The 12590-nt window shown below is 39.7% G+C and overlaps 3 protein-coding genes across 3 annotated transcripts; all 3 read right to left on the reverse strand.

Moving 5' to 3' along the window:
- Positions 1-533: 533 nt before the first annotated feature.
- On the reverse strand, positions 534-1565 carry LOC128242990 (uncharacterized). Its single transcript, XM_052960454.1, has one exon. It carries the CDS (start codon positions 1563-1565, stop codon positions 534-536), a length of 1032 nt encoding a protein of 343 aa, XP_052816414.1.
- A 1631-nt stretch (positions 1566-3196) lies between these two features.
- LOC128242991 (uncharacterized) lies at positions 3197-4042 on the reverse strand. The gene has a single exon (XM_052960455.1). It carries the CDS (start codon positions 4040-4042, stop codon positions 3197-3199), a length of 846 nt encoding a protein of 281 aa, XP_052816415.1.
- Positions 4043-7845: 3803 nt separating this feature from the next.
- On the reverse strand, positions 7846-8691 carry LOC128242992 (uncharacterized). Its single transcript, XM_052960456.1, has one exon. It carries the CDS (start codon positions 8689-8691, stop codon positions 7846-7848), a length of 846 nt encoding a protein of 281 aa, XP_052816416.1.
- Positions 8692-12590: the final 3899 nt, after the last annotated feature.

Raw genomic sequence — 12590 nt, forward strand, 5'->3', positions numbered from 1 at the left:
CAAGGAAGAATACCTGGTCAGTGACGGAGTTCATTACCCTACATCAGGAATCTCCGCAATCAAAGGTCATATGGAGTACGACGTGAAACTCTCATTCGGATTTAAAGCACGTCATCCAGTCATTAAAGATCTTAATTAAAGATCGACGGACTAGAACAACCATCCGTCAGTTCGACTGACTAGAACAACCACCGGTCAGTTTGGACCGCTTAAAAGAACTGGTACGGGTTAGTTAAGGTTAGTTATGGTTACCAATTTTATAGCAAAATTAATTGTTTTTTGGGGGCGTTAGCCCCAAAAAACAATTAATTTGCGGCACGGTCCCAGCAAACCACAAGGACGACGGACTAGAACAACCACCCGTCAGTACCAACTTTTGGAGCCTGTCGAACAAAAGCCAGGTCCTTGGACGAATTAGTTATGAAGCAACAAATCGTTTAACTGTTAACAATATTTAATAAACATATGTACAAATAAATTCAAAGTGTCGTTGTCAATGTTTTCTTCACAGAGTCCCACTCATAGTCAAATGTCTACTGGTTACAATGGCAACGTTCTGTCCACTCAGAGCATTTGTTGCATGGACATGGCCCATTCTCGTCGAAATCCCTCCATATGACGTTATCATCAGCGATGGAGTTGCTCCTTTCCAGGCGATGAATATCCCAGCGGTCGCGGCTCATTTTCTTCAAGCAGGGTAGAGAGTTGCTGAGCACCAGAAGCTTAGGTGACTCAACCATGACATAGGAGGCACTTTTATATTTAGTATTGTTCCACATGGAATTCTTGAAAGCTTCCATGACGTGATAGGGGACGAACTCCTCCCCGACAGATCTAGTTAAGTCAAAGACAATGTATTTCTCACCATGGTACATGTAGAAAATATCGGCTTTCTTCCCTGCCTGGAAGCAGATGGCGTCCCTGTTTGCTACAAGCCACTTGGCGAGGAAGGTCTTTCCTGTGTCCCCAGCTTGATCTTCAATCCAAAGTACCTTCCGGTCATTCTGGCAGTCTAGGTGATGTACTGCCCAGTCCTGCCACGTCTTAAGTTGTACGTTGCCCTCGCTCATTGCTGTCTTCAAGCGTTTCTTCTCCTGGCATTGCTTTATTGCTCCAACTGCTTCGTCGATTTTTCTCTTGTGGGATACATAGCAGCCCCCGTCTTGCTCATAGAGATCTTCGGCGTCATGCCCTTTCAATGCCATATCCGTTAAGTTCTTTAACTGGCCTACCCCTTGCTCTGTCATGTAGCCTCTCTCTACCCAGGTGGTCTCGTCATCCTTGCTTGTGTAATCCTTCGCCTCTTGTGCAGTCCCGCGTCGCTGTTCTAGGTGGGCTTTGTTGAAAGGAGCAATCTTTTTAATCGCTGTGAGTCGCATTCTCTTCTTCAACTGCATGAAACCTTGTAAGTGAGGAGTGCCGCTAGCGCCGATTTCCCGCCCGTAGCATATGTACTGTACTTCCACATGTTCTAGAAGTTCGCAATCCTCTGGAGTGTAATTATTAATAGTCCAACACCAATCTTTACACGCAGAACCTTGAGCAATACGTCTTTGTACAGCCATTTTGATCAAACTTAACCAGACGAATGAATTAAATATGTAATTTTTTCATTGGTTGATTTATATGACGTACCCCCGCCCTTGGTACTATGGTACTATTTTGGTACTATTCTATATATAGCCTAATTGGACTAATTGAGAACTTCATCACGTGCATCCACGTGACCGTGATGACGTCACGAGTCGACGTCATCATATTAGGATCACGCGCCATAGTTCTTTCAGCCATCTTAGAATGCGGTCGCACAAAAGATCTCTCGCGTTAAAACGCAAATGTATGCGTAAGAAGCGTGCATTTAGGAAGAAGAGAATGTCCCATCGCCGGAAGAGGATAACTAGACGACGTAGAGCACATACCGTGAAGCGTAGGCGGGTTTACCCGAAGAGTAGGTACCGTTTTGGAGTCAAGAAAACTGCGAGCTTTGTCTTCGACATTACTCGGCGACAATACAAACATGATGATCTGAATTACAGTAAGCCTGATTATGGAGTATTCTTCATTAAACCATTTACTATCAGTGCAGATACCATGACCCGTGATCAGTATGCTCCTGGAGTACTCAACTTCTTCTCAACCTACGAACAATATAAGCCTACATGGATAAAAGCGGAAGTGTTCAACTTTAACATGAAGGAGACCATCGCGTATGGCAGTCAAGATGCTCGAGGTAACAAGATAGAGATAGTGAACACGGAGACCCGCAGTAAGACTAAGGCTGATTGTCGGTATGTGTGGGAATGGGATAATAAGTTCCAGAATGAAACAGCTGTTGGCACTGGTGACGAGAACAAATTGTATAAACCAAAGACCATTTATATGGGTCGAACCAAGCCAACCTTCACCTACTTCCGGCGGCTTAAAGCCCAGCCTTTTGCTAAGTGGATACAATTCCAACAGACAGGCGGTCGAACACAGTGGAACTTCCTCTCCTGGTTGACCGCAGTCATCAAGACGTCTAAATTGTCTGTTGATCAGATTATGCGAAAACTAGTTGGGGATGTAACTGAAACCAACGTAGCATCAGACCTTTCGGGCGTTACCAACACTCAGTATGAATACTCAGAGGCCAAGATAGTGATGTCTAAGGAATCACATTACACCAAGGAAGAATACCTGGTCAGTGACGGAGTTCATTACCCTACATCAGGAATCTCCGCAATCAAATGTCATATGGAGTACGACGTGAAACTCTCATTCGGATTTAAAGCACGTCATCCAGTCATTAAAGATCTTAATTAAAGATCGACGGACTAGAACAACCACCCGTCAGTTCGACTGACTAGAACAACCACCGGTCAGTTTGGACCGCTTAAAAGAACTGGTACGGGTTAGTTAAGGTTAGTTATGGTTACCAATTTTATAGCAAAATTAATTGTTTTTTGGGGGCGTTAGCTCCAAAAAACAATTAATTTGCGGCACGGTCCCAGCAAACCACAAGGACGACGGACTAGAACAACCACCCGTCAGTACCAACTTTTGGAGCCTGTCGAACAAAAGCCAGGTCCTTGGACGAATTAGTTATGAAGCAACAAATCGTTTAACTGTTAACAATATTTAATAAACATATGTACAAATAAATTCAAAGTGTCGTTGTCAATGTTTTCTTCACAGAGTCCCACTCATAGTCAAATGTCTACTGGTTACAATGGCAACGTTCTGTCCACTCAGAGCATTTGTTGCATGGACATGGCCCATTCCCGTCGAAATCCCTCCATATGACGTTATCATCAGCGATGGAGTTGCTCCTTTCCAGGCGATGAATATCCCAGCGGTCGCGGCTCATTTTCTTCAAGCAGGGTAGAGAGTTGCTGAGCACCAGAAGCTTAGGTGACTCAACCATGACATAGGAGGCACTTTCATATTTAGTATTGTTCCACATGGAATTCTTGAAAGCTTCCATGACGTGATAGGGGACGAACTCCTCCCCGACAGATCTAGTTAAGTCAAAGACAATGTATTTCTCACCATGGTACATGTAGAAAATATCGGCTTTCTTCCCTGCCTGGAAGCAGATGGCGTCCCTGTTTGCTACAAGCCACTTGGCGAGGAAGGTCTTTCCTGTGTCCCCAGCTTGATCTTCAATCCAAAGTACCTTCCGGTCATTCTGGCAGTCTAGGTGATGTACTGCCCAGTCCTGCCACGTCTTAAGTTGTACGTTGCCCTCGCTCATTGCTGTCTTCAAGCGTTTCTTCTCCTGGCATTGCTTTATTGCTCCAACTGCTTCGTCGATTTTTCTCTTGTGGGATACATAGCAGCCCCCGTCTTGCTCATAGAGATCTTCGGCGTCATGCCCTTTCAATGCCATATCCGTTAAGTTCTTTAACTGGCCTACCCCTTGCTCTGTCATGTAGCCTCTCTCTACCCAGGTGGTCTCGTCATCCTTGCTTGTGTAATCCTTCGCCTCTTGTGCAGTCCCGCGTCGCTGTTCTAGGTGGGCTTTGTTGAAAGGAGCAATCTTTTTAATCGCTGTGAGTCGCATTCTCTTCTTCAACTGCATGAAACCTTGTAAGTGAGGAGTGCCGCTAGCGCCGATTTCCCGCCCGTAGCATATGTATTGTACATCCACAGTTTCTAATAGTTCACAATCCTCACGAGTGTAATTATTAATAGTCCAACACCAGTCTTTACATGCAGAACCTTGTGCACAAGGTACTATGGTACTAAATTTTTGATTGGTTAATATTTTAATACTGTATTTTGATTTGTTAATTTTTGTCGAATGTTAGCACGTGCCTTTTCGTGAATTGTGACGTCATATCCTTTGTTTTATGACGTCATTTCCTGTTATTCATCATAACAAGATGCTGCGATCTAAGAAGAGAGCTTATGCTGCTAGAAAACGCTTTTATGCACGGAAAAAGTATGGAAGGAAGTGTAGAAAGGCTGCATTTAAACGGAGAGTTTGCAGGAATAGGAGAAGTTATCGAAAGAGGAGGCGATGAGTTTTTCCAAAACGTCATTTGAGGTTTGTAGTACCAAAATACCCGGGGTTGGCTTGACTGAAAGTCAAAGTCCCCGCTATTCCCCGGACCGGGGGGGGGGGGGGGCATGGCTACAATTGACTGGTGCATAATATTCATCAGTTAATTTCAGTTTTAGAATAAAATTGTCGTTAGTTTGTCGCCATTTATAACAATAAGGTACTCAAATCTCATATTAACATAATTATGTTTACATAATATACTATAAACAACCCCACTATTAAACAGAAAATCCAATTTGATCATTAATATATATGAAATTGTACATATTGGTCACTTGATGAATTGAAGTACTTTTAGGAGGCATGTGAATGTCTGATAATAAACTGATCATTTGAGTGTCATTTTCCTTGTGCCCCTCAAGTGATCACTTGAGTGTCCCTTACGTGAATTTGGTTGGAGTGTGAGTGAAAGTGGCTGTTCTGAACGAGGCAAATAAGGTACATCAACTAATTGTATCCAGAAGTAGTCATTTGACAAATTGTTCATACATTTTTTTTCATTTTCAAGGATGCAGTGTTTACAAGCTTCTTCACATCAGGGCGCCAGCCACTTCCAAAATGAACGAAAACAGTGCACTGCAAACAGTTTATGTGCCATGCTTTTCTCTTTAGAAAAGTCACCAGTTGAATGGCAATTTAATGATTTAGACACAATATTGAGGAATGGTGACTGTTTATATCAGAAAATTGGATCATCAAGCTTCCTCCTTATCAGTGACTTACCAGAACAGTTTGAACACTTTAATATTAAGGTTAATAGGACATATTGTGGCACAATGAATAGAAAAGTTACTGAACGCCCTTTTTACTCCCTAATTGATGCTGTTCAAGACATTGACACATTTTGTTTTATATCAGCTGAATGTTATACTGTGGCTGTTATGCATTACAATGGTTTCTTTTATGTATTTGATCCTCACAGTCGTAAAGACTGTGGTATGCCTTTTCCAAATGGTACAGCAGTCATGACCAGGCATACTTGTCTTAGAAACGTATGTCATTTTTTCATGCATTTATGTGCAAGCCTTTTTCAAGATAAGAACAAAAATGTCTGTTTTGAGGTTACCCATGTCTCCATCAATGACATTAGATGTGAAAAACTTGTAGATTGGGAGTCTTCAAATTCAAGTAGTGAATTCTCAGGATTCTCAGAGATAAGTGATGGTGAGTATTCTTGTACATTGTTTTTGTTGAAAGAGAGGGAAAATGAGTTAGAAAAACAATTGCAAAACTGAACGCCCTTTTTACTCCCTAATTGATGCTGTTCAAGACATTGACACATTTTGTTTTATATCAGCTGAATGTTATACTGTGGCTGTTATGCATTACAATGGTTTCTTTTATGTATTTGATCCTCACAGTCGTAAAGACTGTGGTATGCCTTTTCCAAATGGTACAGCAGTCATGACCAGGCATACTTGTCTTAGAAACGTATGTCATTTTTTCATGCATTTATGTGCAAGCCTTTTTCAAGATAAGAACAAAAATGTCTGTTTTGAGGTTACCCATGTCTCCATCAATGACATTAGATGTGAAAAACTTGTAGATTGGGAGTCTTCAAATTCAAGTAGTGAATTCTCAGGATTCTCAGAGATAAGTGATGGTGAGTATTCTTGTACATTGTTTTTGTTGAAAGAGAGGGAAAATGAGTTAGAAAAACAATTGCAAAAATCGCTGTCCAGTGACTGTTCTTCATGTGATTTGTCTAATATGTGATTTGTCTATTATAGTACCAAGGATAGCTCCTTGGTACTATGGTACTATTTTGGTACTATTCTATATATAGCCTAATTGGACTAATTGAGAACTTCATCACGTGCATCCACGTGACCGTGATGACGTCACGAGTCGACGTCATCATATTAGGATCACGCGCCATAGTTCTTTCAGCCATCTTAGAATGCGGTCGCACAAAAGATCTCTCGCGTTAAAACGCAAATTTATGCGTAAGAAGCGTGCATTTAGGAAGAAGAGAATGTCCCATCGCCGGAAGAGGATAACTAGACGACGTAGAGCACATACCGTGAAGCGTAGGCGGGTTTACCCGAAGAGTAGGTACCGTTTTGGAGTCAAGAAAACTGCGAGCTTTGTCTTCGACATTACTCGGCGACAATACAAACATGATGATCTGAATTACAGTAAGCCTGATTATGGAGTATTCTTCATTAAACCATTTACTATCAGTGCAGATACCATGACCCGTGATCAGTATGCTCCTGGAGTACTCAACTTCTTCTCAACCTACGAACAATATAAGCCTACATGGATAAAAGCGGAAGTGTTCAACTTTAACATGAAGGAGACCATCGCGTATGGCAGTCAAGATGCTCGAGGTAACAAGATAGAGATAGTGAACACGGAGACCCGCAGTAAGACTAAGGCTGATTGTCGATATGTGTGGGAATGGGATAATAAGTTCCAGAATGAAACAGCTGTTGGCACTGGTGACGAGAACAAATTGTATAAACCAAAGACCATTTATATGGGTCGAACCAAGCCAACCTTCACCTACTTCCGGCGGCTTAAAGCCCAGCCTTTTGCTAAGTGGATACAATTCCAACAGACAGGCGGTCGAACACAGTGGAACTTCCTCTCCTGGTTGACCGCAGTCATCAAGACGTCTAAATTGTCTGTTGATCAGATTATGCGAAAACTAGTTGGGGATGTAACTGAAACCAACGTAGCATCAGACCTTTCGGGCGTTACCAACACTCAGTATGAATACTCAGAGGCCAAGATAGTGATGTCTAAGGAATCACATTACACCAAGGAAGAATACCTGGTCAGTGACGGAGTTCATTACCCTACATCAGGAATCTCCGCAATCAAAGGTCATATGGAGTACGACGTGAAACTCTCATTCGGATTTAAAGCACGTCATCCAGTCATTAAAGATCTTAATTAAAGATCGACGGACTAGAACAACCACCCGTCAGTTCGACTGACTAGAACAACCACCGGTCAGTTTGGACCGCTTAAAAGAACTGGTACGGGTTAGTTAAGGTTAGTTATGGTTACCAATTTTATAGCAAAATTAATTGTTTTTTGGGGGCGTTAGCCCCAAAAAACAATTAATTTGCGGCACGGTCCCAGCAAACCACAAGGACGACGGACTAGAACAACCACCCGTCAGTACCAACTTTTGGAGCCTGTCGAACAAAAGCCAGGTCCTTGGACGAATAAGTTATGAAGCAACAAATCGTTTAACTGTTAACAATATTTAATAAACATATGTACAAATAAATTCAAAGTGTCGTTGTCAATGTTTTCTTCACAGAGTCCCACTCATAGTCAAATGTCTACTGGTTACAATGGCAACGTTCTGACCACTCAGAGCATTTGTTGCATGGACATGGCCCATTCCCGTCGAAATCCCTCCATATGACGTTATCATCAGCGATGGAGTTGCTCCTTTCCAGGCGATGAATATCCCAGCGGTCGCGGCTCATTTTCTTCAAGCAGGGTAGAGAGTTGCTGAGCACCAGAAGCTTAGGTGACTCAACCATGACATAGGAGGCACTTTCATATTTAGTATTGTTCCACATGGAATTCTTGAAAGCTTCCATGACGTGATAGGGGACGAACTCCTCCCCGACAGATCTAGTTAAGTCAAAGACAATGTATTTCTCACCATGGTACATGTAGAAAATATCGGCTTTCTTCCCTGCCTGGAAGCAGATGGCGTCCCTGTTTGCTACAAGCCACTTGGCGAGGAAGGTCTTTCCTGTGTCCCCAGCTTGATCTTCAATCCAAAGTACCTTCCGGTCATTCTGGCAGTCTAGGTGATGTACTGCCCAGTCCTGCCACGTCTTAAGTTGTACGTTGCCCTCGCTCATTGCTGTCTTCAAGCGTTTCTTCTCCTGGCATTGCTTTATTGCTCCAACTGCTTCGTCGATTTTTCTCTTGTGGGATACATAGCAGCCCCCGTCTTGCTCATAGAGATCTTCGGCGTCATGCCCTTTCAATGCCATATCCGTTAAGTTCTTTAACTGGCCTACCCCTTGCTCTGTCATGTAGCCTCTCTCTACCCAGGTGGTCTCGTCATCCTTGCTTGTGTAATCCTTCGCCTCTTGTGCAGTCCCGCGTCGCTGTTCTAGGTGGGCTTTGTTGAAAGGAGCAATCTTTTTAATCGCTGTGAGTCGCATTCTCTTCTTCAACTGCATGAAACCTTGTAAGTGAGGAGTGCCGCTAGCGCCGATTTCCCGCCCGTAGCATATGTATTGTACATCCACAGTTTCTAATAGTTCACAATCCTCACGAGTGTAATTATTAATAGTCCAACACCAGTCTTTACATGCAGAACCTTGTGCACAAGGTACTATGGTACTAAATTTTTGATTGGTTAATATTTTTAATACTGTATTTTGATTTGCCAGTTATAGAATTAGGCTGCCTTATAAAATTAAAGGTTTAAAACTGTACGATAAGAGAGCTTCATAATAATTGTACTAAAGCTCGGAACAAATATAGAAAGCATAATTTTAAAAAATTAAAGGGATTATTATTAAAGTCTATAAGCTAAAATTTTCCTCTAAATGATTACCTATGTTAAATATTTGAAGAACATGACGTCACATGACAAAAAAACCGAGCCAGCTTAATATAACATGAATTGCAGAATGTTCATAATATAATAGGACTAAAAGCTTAGTAGTCAGCTAAAGACGGTTTTAAAGATAACATGAATTTGATGTAAGGATGCTATATTCAACCCTATTTATTTCAGAAATTCATCTTCAAAAACCAGAAGACAAGAAATTTTCAAAGTATTGCCTTATATCCACGGTTTAAATAAAATTCAAAAAAAAAACATCGAGTCTATCTGCCCAACAACCTCCGAGAAACAATTTATTTTTACGAATTTACTTCAAAACATTACCATAAAAATCGGGATTCGCAATTCTTTCAGCAATCAGCGATTTAAGACTACTTATGTACTTTGACATAAGATTATAAAGACCAGTAATTAATGGTCATTCAATATTTAGTTAATATTATTAATAACTGAAATCCTGTTTTTGAAGTTTTTCCGTCATAAGTTTGCTGCGAGAGCTGAAATTTTAACATCTGTATAGCAAATCTTATCAACTGTGCGATAGAAACACCGTATGATAGTGAATTAGGAACATCTCCATCAAATAAGGGTAATTCATTATTTTAAAATTAAAATCATCGCGTTTATTGATACCCAATATCCATATTAAATAAATAATAAATACCTTTTCTCTTTCTATTCCTCCTATCTTTTGACTCCTTTTCCATGTCCACATCATCACTTTCTTTTACAACAAAATCTAATAATCTTATTTTTTTAGACATTTTTTATGATGAATTGATTGCACTTTGTTTTCAGTCTATTAATGGCAAAAATTAGTGGACCCAATTTTTGCCTCGAATATGTCTGCAAGAGACTGTAGCAATTGAAAGATTGCCGTTGTATTCCCTTCAGGCATTAAATGAGGCGATTATCTATCGGCAGACATTCTGTATAATATAGAAAAATTAAATATCTTACTACACAGTCCAACTCATCTTCGTATACATCATCCTCGGGTTTATCATTGTTGGCAGATAACCGTACTGTCCCATTTTTTTAGGTAACATTAATGTAGGTCCTCTACACATGATTCCAATTGTTAGCCATATTATTGTGTCACACAATTCAGGTCTTTCACCATTTATTTTTTGAATCACGGCAAAGATAAATAATGCAAGAAAAAATAATAATTCGCATAAGTAAATTAAAACATGTAAATACGTTGTATTTACCGTTTTTTTGTATATATTTATTAAATGTATCCATTATTATAATTTATAATAAAACTATTTATTTATAAAATGATATAAAGCAATTATTTACCTGTTTGTTCTTCTATAATTGGTGATAACAGCACCTGTATCGTAAATCTGTTGTTGATATGAATTTAATTGAAGGAAATGACGTAGTATATTACGTCATCAAGCGCGCGCTATTCACGCGCGCGTTATCGATGGCGCGAAACTTTTGGGTAAGTCTATTATAGAGGGTATACAGGTAAAGTTTAAGTTTTTTATTATTTAAAATGTTTTAAATATGAAAAGTGCATTAAATTACTATTATTTTTATTAAAATAAAACAGTTTTCAGAATTAAAATCGGATAAAAATAAAAAAGTTATAAATATTTGAAATTGGTAAACTTTAAAGTAGTTAAACTATGAGCTCGTACTCGTAGTTCGATGCTCCGCGTCAGGTTCTAAGCAAGACTAGAGAACCTGACGTACGAGGCATCTACGAGTCAGCCATCTTGGGTGTAAGATAGAAAAAAAAATGTCTAAGAAATTAAAGTTAGTTGACTTTGTCATTAATGAATGCGAGGATGTAGATATGGAAAAGGAGAGTAAGAACAAACGGAACAAGAAAAGAAAAGGTATTTATTATTTATTTAATATTTTATAATGTTTTTTTATGATTTTATATGTATATATATGATGGGTGGGGTATGTAAACAATACATATTATGTTGTTATATTTTATATTTATAGCTGATGAAGCTACGATAGAAGAGAGACAACAGGCCAGGTATTTCATAGATGACAGGAATTTAGATGAAGAGGAGATGGCATCACCCCCGTCGAATCCGTATATGGAGATGCCTAACAGGACCAGCACTTGTTGTACTACATCCTCCAGCAAACGTGCAAAGATGGATGATGTGACCAGTCAACAGTCGTTAATGAGACGTTTGATCGACACTTATTGCTCGCCTCCACCAACAGTTACATCAACTGGTAAGTTATATTTTTTTTAATTATTATTATTATTATTATTATTATATATTGTATATATATATATAAAATATATAATTATTTATTATTAATAATATTATTTATTTTATTATATTAGTGTCGTCCTCCTCTGTGGGATCGTTGCATGTTCACCCACCATCCACCACCACCATAGATGATGATGAGGGGGATGAGTTTACGGTCATGAGGAAAGAGAAGGTTCAGCACGCAAGGGATCATGCAAAGAGTTAGTTTTTTTATTATTATTATATATGTTATTTAATAAGTAGTATAGTCGAATGCAGATAAAAGGTAAGATATATATGTATATATATAGATAATAATATTAAACTTTATTGTATAGTTTAATAATAATTTATTTTTGTTATAGTTATCCGGATCAATGATACCCCCCCCCCCCCCCACATCCACCAAACCACAGCAGCAGCCGCCATCGAAGTCGTCACTTGGTGCAGCTGCAGGATCTTCAAAATGGCAAGACACCGATCTGAGATGGTCAATACAGAAGCAACAACCAACCTTGATCAACGGAAAAAGAACCATAGAGATGGACGACGAAAATCGCGTAAGTCCTCAAGTGAAGATCTACCATTTCCGTAACAGAAACATTATTTCCCTGGACCCACTTGCAAAGATCAGTATAAAGCAGTCTGAACCGAATTTGTTTGTGGTTCGTTTCGATGATAAGGAAGAAAATCTAGCACAACTGAAGTCATCTGTTAAGTCACCACAACAAGAACAACCATCCCCTATCTTACATGCAACACCAGATTCCCCAGTGGTAGTTACAACCACACCAGTGCAAAGAAGAGTTGTAGTTGTTAATCAGATGCCTGAAAAGGGACAGTCAAATGCAGGCTATAACTGGTGTAGTCTCTGCGAACGGCATCATGCCAAGGGAGTACCGAAATGACTGTACCATAATCATACAGGAAAGATGGTTATGATGATATATGATATATGTTATATTATAAAGACAATAGTTGTGTGTTTGTTATTTGTTCAATAAAAATATGTATATATAGTTATATGTTTAATAAATTATTGTTTAACTTTACACTGTATTATTTCATTTCTTTATTAAGGTGGTTAAAAGATTAAGATTAGAGCCCACCCCACCACCATCCCCACCCCCTACTACTCATCTGATGAACTATTGTCAGACATGCGTTGGTTTCTATAGAAGTGGGCACAAGTGCAATGAGATTGAGACAACAAAGACAACAACATCACCTCAGCAACTATGTGTATTGGCAG

Source organism: Mya arenaria, chromosome 8, assembly GCF_026914265.1.
Source record: "Mya arenaria isolate MELC-2E11 chromosome 8, ASM2691426v1".
Classification (NCBI taxonomy): domain Eukaryota; kingdom Metazoa; phylum Mollusca; class Bivalvia; order Myida; family Myidae; genus Mya; species Mya arenaria.

Bases quoted from the DNA above. Each gene is read 5' to 3' on its own strand.
- LOC128242990 (XM_052960454.1), bottom strand. From the start codon at position 1,565: ATGGCTGTACAAAGACGTATTGCTCAAGGTTCTGCGTGTAAAGATTGG.
- LOC128242991 (XM_052960455.1), bottom strand. From the start codon at position 4,042: ATGCGACTCACAGCGATTAAAAAGATTGCTCCTTTCAACAAAGCCCAC.
- LOC128242992 (XM_052960456.1), bottom strand. From the start codon at position 8,691: ATGCGACTCACAGCGATTAAAAAGATTGCTCCTTTCAACAAAGCCCAC.